General features: G+C 43.1%; 1 protein-coding gene across 1 annotated transcript; it reads left to right on the top strand.

Annotated features, from left to right (window-relative positions):
- Positions 1-6,451: 6,451 nt before the first annotated feature.
- LOC136443861 (sodium-dependent lysophosphatidylcholine symporter 1-like) lies at positions 6,452-15,314 on the top strand. Its single transcript, XM_066441230.1, has 12 exons — positions 6,452-6,574; positions 7,725-7,851; positions 8,094-8,172; positions 8,411-8,574; positions 8,984-9,074; positions 9,883-10,007; positions 10,809-10,892; positions 11,233-11,316; positions 11,939-12,054; positions 12,993-13,130; positions 13,948-14,162; positions 15,211-15,314. Exons 1-12 carry the CDS (start codon positions 6,498-6,500, stop codon positions 15,312-15,314), a joined length of 1,404 nt encoding a protein of 467 aa, XP_066297327.1. The 5' UTR covers positions 6,452-6,497.
- The last annotated feature ends 921 nt before the right edge of the window (positions 15,315-16,235 follow it).

Genomic DNA, 16,235 nt, shown 5'->3' with positions numbered 1-16,235 from the left:
CTAACAAAGCGTCTGCAGTGCAAGGCTGCTACGTGTAAGAACTGGACAAACCATTCACCATCATCATTGATTAATGTAATTTGTACCTCTTTTTCCTCTTTAAGTCCAAAGAAGAAGTTTGCAGCCACCATGCCACTTGAGGAGAGAAAGCCTCTGTCTGTTATGTCGAAGATCTGTTATGGATTGGGTGGGACGGCCGTGGAAGTCTTCTGGACCGTACTTGGGGCTTACACCAACGTCTTTCTGGTGGAGATCGCTCAGGTATAAAAAGGCATTTGTGAATTTGTCTTTTTTTCGTATAAGACTGGGAGGAACCATTTGACTACCTTTGCTGAAGATATGCATTCATTACGTAATGAGGGCCTGCATGGGGGGGGGGGGTCCCGACAACGCTCTACGCTAAATACGGAGGGCAGGTTTTCAGGAATTATCGGTCCCCCCGGGAAAATCGGTCCCCCTCCTGCCATTGGTCCACATTTGAGACTGGTGGGCGTGGCCTAAAAGTACGAAGGCCCACATAGGCTGTAACATAACAATTCTACACTGTCGACATTGTCGACAAATAATGTCCCCTACTAGGAAAAATGAAACAATCGTCCTCTGGTCTACTTCGAACCCTAATTTTCAACTTAAAGACGATTCTATGAAAATTGATAAAAGCGTTTCAAAGGGTTTTGGCCATTGTGGGATTTCATCTGAAGAGGACAAACTTTTCCCGGGATAGCCGGGATTTTCGGTCCCCTCATAGGAAAGTCAACAACGTCTCTTCTGATGCACTTGGAAACTTTTTCAACTTGAAGGCACTTCTCTGGAGACCTGACACAACTATAAACATTTCAAAAGCAAAAAGTATCAGCATTTGGCCATTGAGGAGATTTCAGGTAAAGGGGACAAATATTCCCGGGCCAGGGTAGCCGGGATTTTCGGTCTCCTCATTTGAAAGTCAACATTTTGTCTTCTCTTGAACCTGGCCGCTGTTTTTCAACTTGAAGACGCTTCTATGAAGATATGACACAACTATAAACGTTTCGAAAACAAAAAGTCTCATTAATTGGCCATTGAGGAGATTTTAGGTAAAGGGGACACATTTTCCCGGGCTGGGGTAAAGCCGGGATTTTCGGTCCCCTCATAGGAAAGTCAACAACGTCTCGTCTGAATCACTTGGAAACCTGTTTTCTAACTTGATGACGCTTCTCTGAACGCCTGACACAACTATGAACGTTTCTAAAGCAAAAAGTTTATAGTTTTTTTCAAGTCTTCAGGGAAGCGTCTTCAAGCATCTTCGCGAATCCCGGCCTAACCCTGGCCCGGGAAAATGTGTCCCCTTTACCTAAGATTCCCTCAATGGCCAAATGCTAAGACGTTTTGTTTTTGAAACGTTTATAGTTGTGTAAAGTCTTCAGAGAAGCGTCTACAAGTCGAAAAACAGGTTTCCAAGTCCATTAGAAGAGACGTTGTTGACTTTCTCATTAGGGGACCGAAAATCCCGGCTTAACTCCGCCCGGGAAAATATGTCCCCTTTACCCGAAATCTCCTCAATGTGCAAATGCTGAGACTTTTTGCTTTTGAAACGTTTATAGTTGTGTCATATCTTCATAGAAGCAACTTCAAGTTGAAAAACAGTTTTGCAAGTGTATCAGAAGAGACGTTGTTGACTTTCTCATTAGGGGACCAAAAATCCCGGCTTTACTCCGGCCCGGGAAAATGTGTCCCCTTTACCTGAAATCCCCTCAATGGACAAATGCTGACACTTTCTGCTTTTGAAACGTTTACAGTTGTGTCAAGTCTTCATAGAAGCGTCTTAAATTTAAAAAACTGTTTTGCAAGTGTATCAGAAGAGACGTTGTTGACTTTCTCATTAGGGGACCGAAAATCCCGGCTTAACCCCGGCCCAGGAAAATGTGTCCCCTTTATCTGAAATCCACTCAATGGACAAATGCTGAGACTTTTTGCTTTTGAAACGTTTATAGTTGTGTCAGGTCTTCAGAGAAGCGTCTTCAAGTTGAAAAACAGGTTTCCAACTCCATTTTAAGAGACGTTGTTGACTTTCAAAGGAGGGGACCGAAAATCCCGGCTACCCTGGACCGGGAAAATGTGTCCCCTTTACCTAAAATCCCCACAATGGTCAAATGTTGAGACTTTTTGCTTTTGAAACGTTTATAGTTGTGTTATGTCTTTAGAGAAGCGTCTTCAAGTTGAAAAACAAGTTTCCAATGCCAAGTCCATCAGAAGAAGCGTTGTTGACTTCCTATGAGGGGACCGAAAATCCCGGCTTAACCCCGGCCCGGGAAAATGTGTCCCCTTTACCTGAAATCCACTCAATGGACAAATGCTGACATTTTCCGCGTTTGAAACGTTAATAGTTGTGTTAGGTCTTCAGAGAACCGTCTTAAGTATAAAAACAGGATTCCAAGTCCATCAGAAGAGACATTGTTGACTTTCCTATGAGGGGACCGAAAATTCCGGCTACCCTGGCCCGGGAAAATGTGTCCCCTTTACCTGAAATCCCCTCAATGGCAAAATGCTGAGACTTTTTGCTTTTGAAACGTTTATAGTTGTGTTAAGTCTTCAGGGAAGCGCTTCAAGTTGACAAACAATTTCCAAGTCCATCATAAGAAGCATTGTTGACTTTCCTATGAAAGGACCGAAAATCCCGTGAAAATGTGTCCCCCTCCCCTTGAAATCCGCTCAATGGCCAAATCCTGAGACTTTTTGCTTCTGAAACGTTTATTTTTGTGCCAATTCTTCAGAGAAGCATCCCTTAAGTTGACAAACAATTTCCAAGTCCACCATAAGAAGCGTTGTTGACTTTGCTATGAGGGGACCGAAAATCCCGACTAGATCTACCCTGGGAAAATGTGTCCCCTTCCCCTGAAATCCCCTCAATGGCCAAGTTCTGAAACTTTTTGCTTTGAAACCTTTATAGTTGTGTTAAATCTTCAGATAAGCGCCTTGAAAGTGACAAACAATTTCCAAGTACATCAGAAGAAACGTTTTTCACTTTCCTATGAGGGGACCGAAAATCCCGGCTACCCCGGGAAAATGTGTCCCCCTCCCCCTTAATTGACAAATCTTGAGACTTTTGCTTTTGAAACGTTTATAATTTATTTCCCCTGAAATCCCCTCCATGGCCAAGTTCTGAAACGTTTTGCTTTGAAACCTTTATAGTTGTGTTGAGTCTTCAGAGAAGCGTCTTTAAGTATAAAAACAGGATTCCAAATGGATCAGGAGAAGCGTTGTTGACTTTCCTATGAGGGGACCGAAAATCCCGGGTACCCCGGGAAAATGTGTCCCCTTCCCTGAAATCCCCTCAATGGCCAAATCCTAAGACATTTTGCTTTTGAAACGTTTATAGTTGTGTTAAGTTTTCGGGGAAGCGTCTTTAAGTTGAAAAACAATTTCCATGTCCATCATAAGAAGCGTTGTTGACTTTCCTATGAGGGGACCGAAAATCCCGGCTAGTTCTACCCCGGGAAAATGTGTCCCCTTCCCCTGAAATCCCTCAATGGCCAAATCCTGAGATTTTTTTGCTTTTGAAACGTTTATAGTTGTGCTAATTCTTCAGAGAAGCGTCCCTTAAGTTGTCAAACAATTTCCAAGTCCATCATAAGAAGCGTTGTTGACTTTGCTATGAGGGGACCGAAAATCCCGGCTAGATCTACCCCGGGAAAATGTGTCCCCTTCCCCTGAAATCCCCTCAATGGCCAAGTTCTGAAACTTTTTGCTTTGAAACCTTTATAGTTGTGTTAAATCTTCAGATAAGCGCCTTGAAGTTGACAAAGAAGCTTCCAAGTTCATCAGAAGAAGCGTTGTTGACTTTTCTATGAGGGGACCCAAAATCCCGGCTAGATCTACCCCGGGAAAATGAGTCCCCTTCCCCTGAATTCCCTCAATGGACAAATGCAGAGACTGTTGCCCTTGAAACGTTTATATTTTTGTGTTAAGAGCATCAACTCAAGTTTAAAGTAATTTAAAGATAAAGTATTTTCCAAATGCATCACTACTAGGAGAAGAGTTGTTGACTTTCCTATGAGGGGACCGGAAATCCTGGCTACCCCGGGAAAATGTGTCCCTGCAATGGCCAAAAACTGATACTTTTTGTTGATGAAACGTTCATATTTGTGTTTGTGGACAATGTCCGTCCCACCTTCTTACAATTCATACATTTGGCATTAAGTATTCAATTCAAAGACAGTGTTTGTGGATGATATCTATGTCTTTGGCCCTGTGGGCCTTCGTACTTTTTAGGCCACGCCCACCATGGATTGGGGACCGATTTTCCTGGGGGACCGATAATTCCTGAACACCGGCCACGTAAAACACTAAATTCAAAAAGCCCCCCCCCCCTTACGTTCTACGCTAAATTATGGAGTGGTCGGCAACGTTCTACGTAAAATTAAAAAGGCCGATTACGCTCTACGTAAAAGGGGCATGCAGGCCCTCCGTGATGGGAACATGACTTGAAACAAATAGCCATCCTAGATCATCCTATTCTCCCTCCATGCAGTCTGTTTCTCTGATCGCTTAAGCCCCCGTCACAAATCAAGAATTCAGCTCGGCCGACTTGTCGGCGAGCTCCAAAATGGTATTTTCGGCCGAAGTACGGCCAACGTCCGGTCGATTACGCGGACTTCGGACGATTTTAAGAAATCAAAGTTGATCCAAATATTGGCATTTAGTAGGTTAGTCGTTTCTGACTTCGTCCATGTCCAAGAAATGGTACCATCTCATGGGGGATTTTTAGCTTTTAGTGTTGAACGGACGTCACCCGAGATTTTCATTGGAAGATACGGCCGACGCTCGGGCGATTTTGAAATTCGGCGAGCTTCGGGCGATCTACAAATTCGGCCGACGCTCGCATGAATTGTGACGCCGGCTTAAGGAGCCACAGAAGGGTTTGCGGAAAATGCAGGCTACCCTGCCAGACTACCCTTTCTGGACCTCAAGGCTATGCATGGGGATTTGGCGCATAGTAAAAGGGGGAAAATGGGTCAATAGCCCAGCTGAGGGTGACTTGGGTGGAGGGCAACACTTATCATATTGCTGTGGGGGTGGGGGGTGGGGGTGTGGCGTTACTTAAAGAAACTCCAAGTACACAATATAATATACCGGTCGAATGTTAACGTTGAATGGGAGGGGTACTAGTAAAATGGTAAGACCTTTGTTTTCCAACACATCAAATTGAAAACAGATGTTTCACACTTAGAATTTTGAGTGTGCATGCATATATGGGCTTGTGTATTATTGTGATTAGCATGTGTGAATGTGTTTTTTACCATGTATAGTGTTGTTTGTGCTGTTATTTTCTTTCATTGCTCCCCCACCCCATCCCTCAGCAGTTATGAGACCCTTATGATTATTATCTGTTGCCTTGCTTAATATCCACCCACAGCTGGTGTTGCCATTGACACAGTTTTTCTCTCGGAAATTCCATTACAAGCCAAACCCCCATGCATACCCCTGGGGGCCCAGATAGGGTAACAGACTAAGCCTGGTAATTTAAGCCAGCCTCTTCCGTGAACCCACCACAGAAGCGATCAATTGCAAAAGATAGCCTGGGTGCCAATACCCTACCTAATTTGCGGGCATCCCATATGGGAGTCCCGAACACTAGATTATAAGGATGGCACCCAGGAGTTACACTGGAGCCAGAATACGCACGCGAAGTGCGTTCGAATCATTTGCTGCTGGAACCCCGTGCAATACAACTTCGTAGCCCTGCAATGCCGTAAAATACGAACCTTTCTGGCCGGAACTTAGCCGCGGCGACTCTAGTGGGAAGACCTATTTACTTGTATGTTATACAGTGTCTTCCACTGTATATGTGACAAGTAAATACGTCTTCCCACTAGAGTCGCCGCGGCTAGCCGGAACCTAACCTTATCGAACGGCAAAAGTACTGAGGTCACGGGTTCCTTTGTAATCACTCGGTGTCCAGCATCGAAGGTGTCTTCATCGCTAGGCTTCCAGTGACGAGGTTTTGTCATATCTGGGTGTCCAGCAATGGTCTTTAACGTTACCGACGCACAGCCGTTTTATCGCATGAAAAAACACACGGTTGGAGCCGTAAACTACGTATACTGAGCCCCGTAAACTACGTATAAGCCCAGCAATGAGGCAACTTCGTTACTGAAAAACTCCGAATTATCACTGGAAACCGAGAGATGAGAGTACGTACGGGGCTGCAAAACCACGGACGATCAACTCCACAACGGCAAGTCCTCAAGCACCACCACTGTTATTTATCACTTGTCAAAACGCAACGCTTTCTAGACAACCGTCACTGATGCAATGCGATGTCGAACTCATAAATTTACGTCCGAAGTTGCAGCACCCTACATATTTAATGGCATGGATTATGATTCATGGCTTTTGTAGAATGTCCGTTTTACTAACCAAATTTGAAAGTACATGTATTTCTTGAACGTTTGCATCCGCCATCTTTGTTTTAGCTCCGGCCTGTCTATGGAACTTCCGTTGTGTTTAGCGGCAGGGTTATGGACGCCGTCTGTAACTTCATCATACTTCCGCTGATGGACAGAACGGACACAAGATGGGGAAAGTTGAAACCATGGTAAGAGTCAACGTTATCACGAGTCAAGATGATGATGTGACATAGCATACTGACCGCCTCTATCTTAAACCTCACAATGAACATGAGAGTAATGCAGCTATACATACATTGTCCTTCATATCCCCCCCTCTCTAGCTCTCTATATATTATGCATATAGTGTAACAGTAGGGTGCCACTAACTGGCCAGTCTAACCGGTCAGTCTGGCATGCGGCCTTTAGACTTGGCGGGCCCGGGTTCGATCCAGGAAGCCAGGAGTTTGTAAACTCAACTCGCTCATGTGTTTCAATAGAAAGATTTATAGATACAATTCCATAGATACAATTTTCGCCCACTATTATCCAACAAGTCGGAATTGTTACCCAAGATATGATCTAAGTCTGCAGAAACCATATAAATACATTAAAAATACTTAGTACATAAAAGATATACAAGATATGACAATAATCCTAAAAGTAGGATGACCCCAGAACTTATCATATATTCCATTGCACGGCTGGGAGATACAAAGCATACCCAAATGTACTATGGGTAATGTAAGGAGAAAACAATTCATCACTATGACAGCATAAGCTGGACCGGACACAGTACGCTTGCGCCACATACGCCATGTCACGGTAATGATGCTGATTGCATTTTTTTTGCGTTTGCATTCTGCATGCATTAAGCCCCCTCTTACTGGACCCGCGGCACGCTGGCGGCGTCGCTGCGGCCGATCGAATTGACAAAGTACTCAACGAATTTCATCGACAAAAAACGAATCTTTTTCATTAAGCTTTGTGTGTTTTGTTGTCTTTTTGGTCTTACTTGTACGTTTTCAATGGTATTCCCATTATAAAGTCAAGGGCAACACAAATCCAGTTTAGGACGCAGCGACGCCGCCAGCGTGCCGCCAGTGTGCCGCGGGTCCAGTGAGAGGGGGCTTTACCCACAGTGCCATCCGCGTCTTTCAGCATGCAATGGGATCAATAACGAAGCCCCGAGTTGTCTTCTGCGTGCCAATTGGTTCGTGCCATTATATGTCGCGTCGTTTCGCATGCAGAGAGAGACTGTTGTAAAATCGCAGGCTCGTTTTCCTTCCTTCATTCCCGGGACCCAGACGGTGCATTATGGGAAATGTGAAACTTATGACAGTTTTGTGAACCAATCAGGATCCTGGGCGCCGGACTTCTCATCGCTCCCGTGTACATCCTGCTGTGGTATGTCCCGGATGTGGGGTTGGAGGGCAAGTTGGTATGGTACATCGTGCTGAACATCGTCGTCATATTTTCTAAGACGGTAAGAATGTGATTTCATTCTATTATGTTCTACGTAGTATTATGTTGAACTTTTGAGGTGATGAAAGTTAGACATCCAGGTAGTAAGATACGCCAAAAATAATTACTCAAGCAACTGGATAAAGTTTTGAAAAAACTTTCCAAAAAGTTTTCAAAACTTTATCCAGTTGCTTGAGTAATTATTTTTGGCAATTCCTGATATGTCTGGATGGACTTGATAATTTCATTGTTTTGTTTCCTCAGGCACTCGTCGTGTCTTCCCGTACCTACGTCATGTTTCTAAGTCCTGACAGTCAGGAAAGAGACTCGGCAACTGCGTACAGTGAGTATTGCTGTAGTGTGCAAACAGCTGTGTTATTATGTATCGTCCTCTAATGCATATTGCAATTGTATTCCAATTATTGCAGGTAACGTATTCAATTGTAGGCTCATCTGTATTTTTATCTTGGCGTCAGCTGTTACCAGTGAGTTTCGTTTTTTTTCTTCTTATTTGTGTGAACTTAAAAAGTTTTTTTTCAATGTTGTGATATCTTTTGACATGAGCGATTTGGTTGTTGCAGGGGGACTTTTTGGGTTGATTGGAATATTAGCAGGTGTTACGATACATGGACAAATCGTCGGTGCGTACTCCCAGGCCCAGATTGATCCGTGTGCCATTTCCAACGAAACAGGCACTGCCAACAGTACAAACGGCACCATGGACCACGCCTCTTTGGCAGAGGAGGTAAGAACTGTCAAGCACCCGCTGGCGACTTGTGAAATCACTGCACGTCTTCGAAAACTTGTTTTGTCCAAAACTATGCACGCTAAGGACTGCATAGATAAATCAATGGCATCTTGTTGTCAGAAAGATACGCCAAAGTTACAGAGCTGTTAGTATTTCGATAGTAGCTGTTCATTAGCAAAACACAATGGTAATGGTTGGAATGATTTCGTAGTCTTTATATCAGATGGTTATTGTTTATTCCAATTTTTAGCCCAGCCCTTTATCATTGTATTTCGACACAATTGTGTTCTATCTTATTTTCCTATATTAGAGGGACGAAACAGCTAACAGAAATTATGATTATGATAGCAAATCTAATATTGTTTTTGTTCCTGTTGAAGCTCTGACTAAGCTTATGTTTCTGTAGAAAACTGGTTACCTGATCTCTGCTGGTGTTATTTCTGTCATCATGTTTGCCTGCGTCCTTGCGATTATTGTCGGAACGACAGAGCTAAGAGGTATTCTTTTCATCATTACCTATCTACAAATTGTTCTGTCTCTGCAGATTTATCTGCCCTACTATATAGATACGGAAATTAAGTGTAGTTTTTTTTTCATAATATATTGTTTGTTTATCATAATCACAATAAAGGCGAACATACATAAGCAGGGTGAAGAAAACAAATCACACTGAATTTCAGATGGTTCACTTACATTTTAAAATGATTACAAATATGATCAAATATACATGTCACAAACAGTTATATACAATTTGTACAAAGCTATCGAGGCAATAAGAAATGATGATAATGTGTAATATTACTCTAAAGAATCCATCTCAGATTGATTCTTTAGAATAATATTACTCATTCTGATCGTAACGGTCTCACGGGTACTCATGGTCCTTTCCCTTTAAGTAGCGTGGGTAGTCCAGTGGTTAGCGATCTTGCCTCTGGAACTAGAAGCCCCGGATTCGATCCCGGCTGTGTTGCTCACCCGACATGCACGCTACCGGAAAAGATCGCAGTCCTTAGGACGGGACGTTAAGCCGTGGTCCACTGTTCATTGTGCTATTCGAAAAGAGCTAGGGGAATTTCCCCGGTACAATGAACCTGAAAATACTGTACATGGCGTCTGTCTTCTTCTCTGTCACGACCAGTGGAAGATTAGCTCTTCAGTGAGCTAAAACTGGATCGAGATCACTTTCCTTTCCTTCACCTCCATCCCTCCCTATCCTCCATTGCACTGGGCAGGTCTTCCGAAGTACACTTGCATCTAGACACAGTTGATGAATAATTTTCATTTCAATATTCCTGTTATTTTCAGACTTTTCGACGACTTCTGGACAACAGCGTAGCCAATCATTCCTTAAGATGCTCCGGGCAGTTTGGACGTTTCGACCTAATGTCTTCCTGTTGATGATATTTTTCTGTGTCCAGATTACGTTTGCTGTAAGTATTCCCAGCCTCCTCATAAAACAGGCCCCTGGGGTTCTTTCTTTGTCTCGTATTAGTGGCGTCGTGTGGCGCAATCGGCAGCGTGTTTCGCCCAGAACCGAGAGGTCCCGGGTTCGAAACCACTGGTACGGCCCGATGTTGTGCTTTTGGAAAAGGCACTTTACACATCCCTCCATCCAGGTGTGAATGGGTACCCGAATTCGGTTGGGGAAGGTCGTATTGAGGTAACCTGCTGCGCCGAATGGCAGCCACCCAGACAGTTTCACAAAGTGCAAGTGTGGAGCAGATATGTATCTGTTCTTTATTATGTGATTGTAAACCCTGCAGCAATTCAGCACTGGTGATTTCTGACCATTATTACTAGTAATACTCGAGTATTATCGGACACAATACTAGGTTGAAATACACTGCACATGTATATAATGCTTCGGTCCCAATTGGAAAAAAAGGCCCCGCCGGGTAGGTCACGGACTGTTTTTGGCACTTTCGGGCGTGACCCCTACCTGGCTCCGTCGGACACCCTGCGGTTGCCGAGCTATTTCTGTGCCCGACCGGGATCCCGAATCAATTCAACTCGGACTTGAATTGAACGCGGGACCCGGTAACAAATAGACGCCGTGAGCTAATCGTGCGAACATCGGGACCCGGTGTACCCCCACCAGGTACCCGTCAGGCCACCGGGACAAATTTGTGGCTTCGGGGCCCGGCCGGGACTACACCTCCGACGGGTACCGGTGCAATTGGGACCGAAGCCGATGATATTTTACTCGCGATTGTGTTCACCATATTTTTCAGGTAATGATCGGGGCGGTGGTACTTTACGTGCAGTACAGTTTAGATCTTCCAGGCCAGATCCACAACAGCATGCTTGCATTTTCGGTAAGAGCATTTTCATTCTTGAGTGAATGTTCTCCAGTCTATATAGCAAAACTAATGCAGTCTTTTACGCTTCAACTTATCGGGGCCAGGTTTTTTGGCTGGGGACCGTATCTGCTTGGGATCCTGTAACCGCTGTGTAGAAGAGGGGTGTCCAGAGGATGCCATTCAAATAATTTTATAAGCAGACTGGCTTAGAGTGTACATTGGCATGTGCTGAAGAGCTATAGCTATTCTATTGACATTAAGAGCATAAAACAACACAAGAACTGTGAAGATGACGATGATCGTTTTATGACGTATGACGTATTTTATGACGTATTTTATGACGTATGACGTACAGGTTTCTGCAGCCATCTCCGTCCCTGTTATTGGCAGGATAGTGGCCAGGTTTGGCAAGAGGATACCGTTCATGTGCTTTGAGCTGGTAAGACTCGATTCAGCATTTTTTTTAATCAAACAACAGAAAAATATACAGGACATAGAGATGATGCACTCTAGCTATCGCTAATATTAAACATCATCTCTGGAAATAAACATTACAACTTAAATAGATACAGTAATAATAAGAAACAGCAATTCGGTCGTCCAATACAAACTAACTAACAAACAAACAATGAATATGATAACACACCTGTACTACGTTTCAAAACGTTTGCTTGTAGCAATAAAGTCCTGTGTCAAGCCCAAAATTTTACAATTGAAATCAGACGAAACAAAGGATGGACCTCTTAATAACAAATAAATGAGGGCTTGATTAGACAAAGTGTCAAGAGCAAGTATGGGGGCTAATAGCTGATTCAGCATTTCATGACAGTTCAAAGAGTCTCTAAGTTCTTCCTCATTACAGGGGGCCCAGAGCAATTTCATGGCCCAAAAATAGAATTTTGAAAGTCAATTTATTTAGTCATTTCTGTGATTATGATTCGTTCAAACAACGCAATTACAATGTATAGAGCGACGTCCATGTCGCAAAATTACGACGTTGTTGTAATTTTTAGTAATATCTTGTTATAGTTGACTCACATAAAAGGTTTTACTCCCGACAGGCTCTTATTCCAACAACCCTGGCACTTCAGTTTCTTCCAAGTAGAAGTGCGGTGCCTGTGTTGGTAGTTTGCGTCTTGGTCGGCATGGCAGGTTCTGCAGGATTCTTCATACCATGGTAGGTAACAGGCATCTAAATGTCTACTTCATATTTACGAAGATGCTCTTTTATATGTATTGCATATCGAGTAAACTGCCTCTTTGGCGTAACACATCAGGTTTGTACTGAACAGTAAAAGCTGCATATCCGGACAGATATATTTGATCCACTCACACCGGGAAGGACCCCTACTCTTTTTGATAAGCGTGGTGAGTTCTTTCTCGTGCCCAAGGTGTGGTTCTCCTCAAGCAAGGCACCTCCTCTATTTAACGTCTTATCCAAGGGACGTCCTTAACTGAATTGAAGACAGATACTCATTTTCACCTGAATGAAGTGGAGGAAATGCATGTAAAGTGCCTTTCCCAAGGACACAATGTCAACGAGACAAATCAGGGGACCCTGGATATTTACGAAGATGCTCTTTTTGCTGATGGTGATATGGCAGAGTGGAATGTAGTCAGACTCTAGCCCCTTTAGAAGGCACTTCGAGTCTAGCCATTTTCTGATCTGATGTCATTGATCTGTCCGGCAGGTATTGCACTCAGTTTCTTGTACTGGCAGAGGCTGGCAATAAGAAACTGATCACAATAGAAACCGTGTACAATAAATCATCATGTGAAAACTGGAAAGCCAGATTCGTCTGATAAGTAGGCTAGAAAGGCAAAAAAAGTAGGCTAGCCAGACTGAGACAGATTTTAACAGAAAAGCTTGTCTTGCCAAACCTTAAGTTTTTGGGTAGTACCGATAAATAAGATACCCCTTCTGTGACTTGTTGCTGCACTCTTTTTAAACGCCCAAAGTATGAAATAATGATGCAAATGTGCTGATATGGGGAAGTAAATGTCGATTTCATAGATATCGCCTTATCCAGAATATTTCCAGTTTTACCCCCTGAAATTGCTTAGGGCACCTTTAGGCTTTGTTTGGTGATTGAGTGTTTGTTTGTTTTCTCACAGGACAATGCTTACTGACGTAATAGATGACTACAGCTTGCGAACTGGCAGACGACTTGACACTTGGTTCTTCAGCATGGCCCTGTCCGTGCTCAGTCTAACCTCGACCCTAGGCATAGGAGTGACCACCATTACACTAGAGTAAGGAAAGAAGTCATGTTTAAAAAAAAGGGAGAATGTAAAAGTCATGTTTTGACTGCTGTCTTACCCATTTCTATATCTCCTGAGCCACACATACATGTATGGACTTTTTTTCAGTATCACAGCTACTGTATCCGCATCGGCTTTTTAGCGAATGCCCACAAACGCCCACTCTGACGAAGTCCGCGCTGCACGAAACTAATTTTTCTTGCTTGGAATATGTTCAGGTTATGCTCCCATTAATTAATCCTGAGTTTCAAGCCAATCCATCGATCCGAAGTTGAATAAAGCGAACTTGAAGATTCTTACCTGCATTCGCTAAAAAGCCTGTCCCCTACTGTATCTCAATAAGCTCATTCACACTCCCTAGTACGTATACGCGGCGAAGGAACTGTGGGTAATATGTCAAATGTGAAAGGCCCATAACTTGAAAGCCTAACAATGTGAAGGCGTGTTTCGGGGGCCTTCACCCGTGACGTATTACCCACACTAAGTTCACCCGTGTACTCGGAAGTGAGAACGAGTTTATTACTCCTTGCTTTTACATCGTCCTTGGTTGTCTAGGTTGTCTCTGGCCGGCCATGTTATGCGCCACGAGGAAATGGCGGGTATGGCTCTCCTCTGGAAACCGAACGAAAGGCGAAGGCGTGGTCGCCCGTAGTTGACACTAAAAGAAGTGATCGAAGAGGATGTTGGCCTTGAAGATGAGGAACTTCGATCTGTCATGTGCGACAGGAACTTGTGGAAACACTTGTGTCACCTCTAAAAGAGGATGAACTGAACTGAACATCGTCCCTTGTTTTCCTCTTCCATGCAGAATCGGAGGCTACAAAACTGGATCTTGTGTCCAGCCCGAGTCTGTGGGCACGTCATTAAGGATGCTCATCTCAGTTGTCCCAGCAGCCTTTTCTCTCCTCTGTGTGGGGTTAATTTGGAAGTATCCTATCACGGAGGACAGGCGGAGGGAGATTAAGGAAGAGCTAGAAAACAGGCAAGTGTTGAATGACAAAGCTCTTTATTCAGAACCAAGGAGTAACATAACAGCCGTCTGTCACCATCTTCAGGGCAATGATGATTATCTCCGTGAAAAATGGAGATATTGTTTTGGGTGTGTATGTTTGTGTTTCCGCACCACTCCAGTCAGCATAACTCAAGAGCCTCTTGATGGATTACAATGATATTTGGTATGTGGGCAGGTGTTGTGAAGCCGAAATTCAAGGTCGATTTTGGGCCCCCTGGTATGTGACCTTGTTCAATTTGCACTGCAGCTAGGTGTCGCTGCTAACAATGTGGTCCCAATTGCATTGTCACATAACTGTTAGATATTATTCAGCAACAATGCAATCGGCCATTATTACCCTTAAGAAGATGACAGGTAGTCATGGAAACATCGGCTGGTATGTTGCTCCTAGTCTCTCTCTCTCTCTCTCTATCCAATTTAACGTCTTTTGTTCCCCATCATCTGAGGGTTAGACGTGCTTGCACATGGATGGGGAAGCCCCAGAACTCCTCATCAAGTGCAAGTGTTAGTCTGTATGACGCAAACTCCAGCTGTCCGGGGGTTTCTCTCCCCTCCCCGCGGGTTGGGTTGCAAGGCCATTACAGGGCGGCGAGCGGTCACAGGAGGCTTGATTGAATTCAGGCTATGTTGCTCCTTGCTTGTGAAGAAAGAATTTTATGCGGTCATTCACCAACCTGATGACATTATTAACGAAAGTTTAAAAATCGTTTTAAACCCGACAACATGTACTCAATACTCCTTTACCAGTTGCATATTTGCGCAAACGTTTGCTTGGAAAGAGGCCTTAATTTTTGATCTGACCGACAATAAGTCGACTGTGTTGTAATCACACAATCACACATGTCAAAAATGACGATGCTGGGTGTAAAAGTACGATGTTGAAAATAAGTTATTCTTAGAAGTATAATCATTATATGGAAAACATCAGCACAATGCAGTAGAGATATTTTCATCAGATATTTGATTACATTCCAAGTCAGATATGCAAGGCATAGTTTTGACATCTACGGTTAGTTGCAGCTTTTTATCTATACTAATATGTTTATCTTCCTGTTGTAGAAAAACATCCAGCGAAGAAGACCACACTCGGAACACAGACAGGTGGGAATGGTCTAATGGCGACGTTTTACGTCCGGGACACGGTGACGTCACAGGCACCATAACAACATCCGTTGAAGAGGAAGTACTTTTGTCTCCAGAATCAGATCTATCTGTACTAGTAGATTGCAAAGAAACTGTTCTCTAAGTTCAAAAAAACTATTTTATTGATGTTGTAAATTCAGTCTCAGGGAAACGTAAGTTTATGATATTCGTAAAAAAAAGAAAAACGATTTTTGGTAGTGAAAGCACTGATGTCAAAGCCTTCAAAACTGTATGTAGCCCGAAAACCTTTTTACATCATCAACCACAGAAGCTCTGAAATCAGGACCATACATTTTTTTTACATATCGCCATCTATTGTTTAGAACAGATCAAATGAAATCAACTCAACATACAGCATCTCTCCTTATATGTAAAATAATTGTAAGGCACTGAAAATCTGCACTCCTTGACAGAGATCTCGCCAAACTTGATTTTGATTTCACCCGAAGTTTCACGATATATAATATATAGTACATGTAGTATGATTGTCTGTCTTATTTACAAGTCTAAATCCTTTTTTATGAGATGAATTCAGAATATTTACAACAGTCCCATTTGTCTGTATATGAACATCGGAACTTTTCAAAATAGACAGCCAAAACAACTCACATCCAGCTATATCTAAAACATTTCTCCTTGCTGCCAAACACTGTAATCTACAAGCCTGAATCAACACAAGCATGGTATGTGCCAACAGATACAGATACAGAAACAGAAACATCAATAACTAGATATTGTCTTTATTCTTTATATCAGGCCAAAACATCCATGTACATGGTAAGAAGACATAACATAGGCCCATAGCTGTCAACAAACTGATTCCCTTTTATACAATGGGTCTTGTTCGTAAACAAATTGTATTAGTTTGTAGTTCACACCAATAGATCATTAAGCCTTCTTTACAATGGACCCATAGTATGTACAGTGTAGTTGAATTTAAG

Source organism: Branchiostoma lanceolatum, chromosome 10 (assembly GCF_035083965.1).
Source record: "Branchiostoma lanceolatum isolate klBraLanc5 chromosome 10, klBraLanc5.hap2, whole genome shotgun sequence".
Taxonomy (NCBI): Eukaryota; Metazoa; Chordata; class Leptocardii; order Amphioxiformes; family Branchiostomatidae; genus Branchiostoma; species Branchiostoma lanceolatum.
The sequence above is the reverse complement of the archived record's forward strand: the minus strand, read 5'-3'. Positions and strand labels throughout refer to the sequence as shown.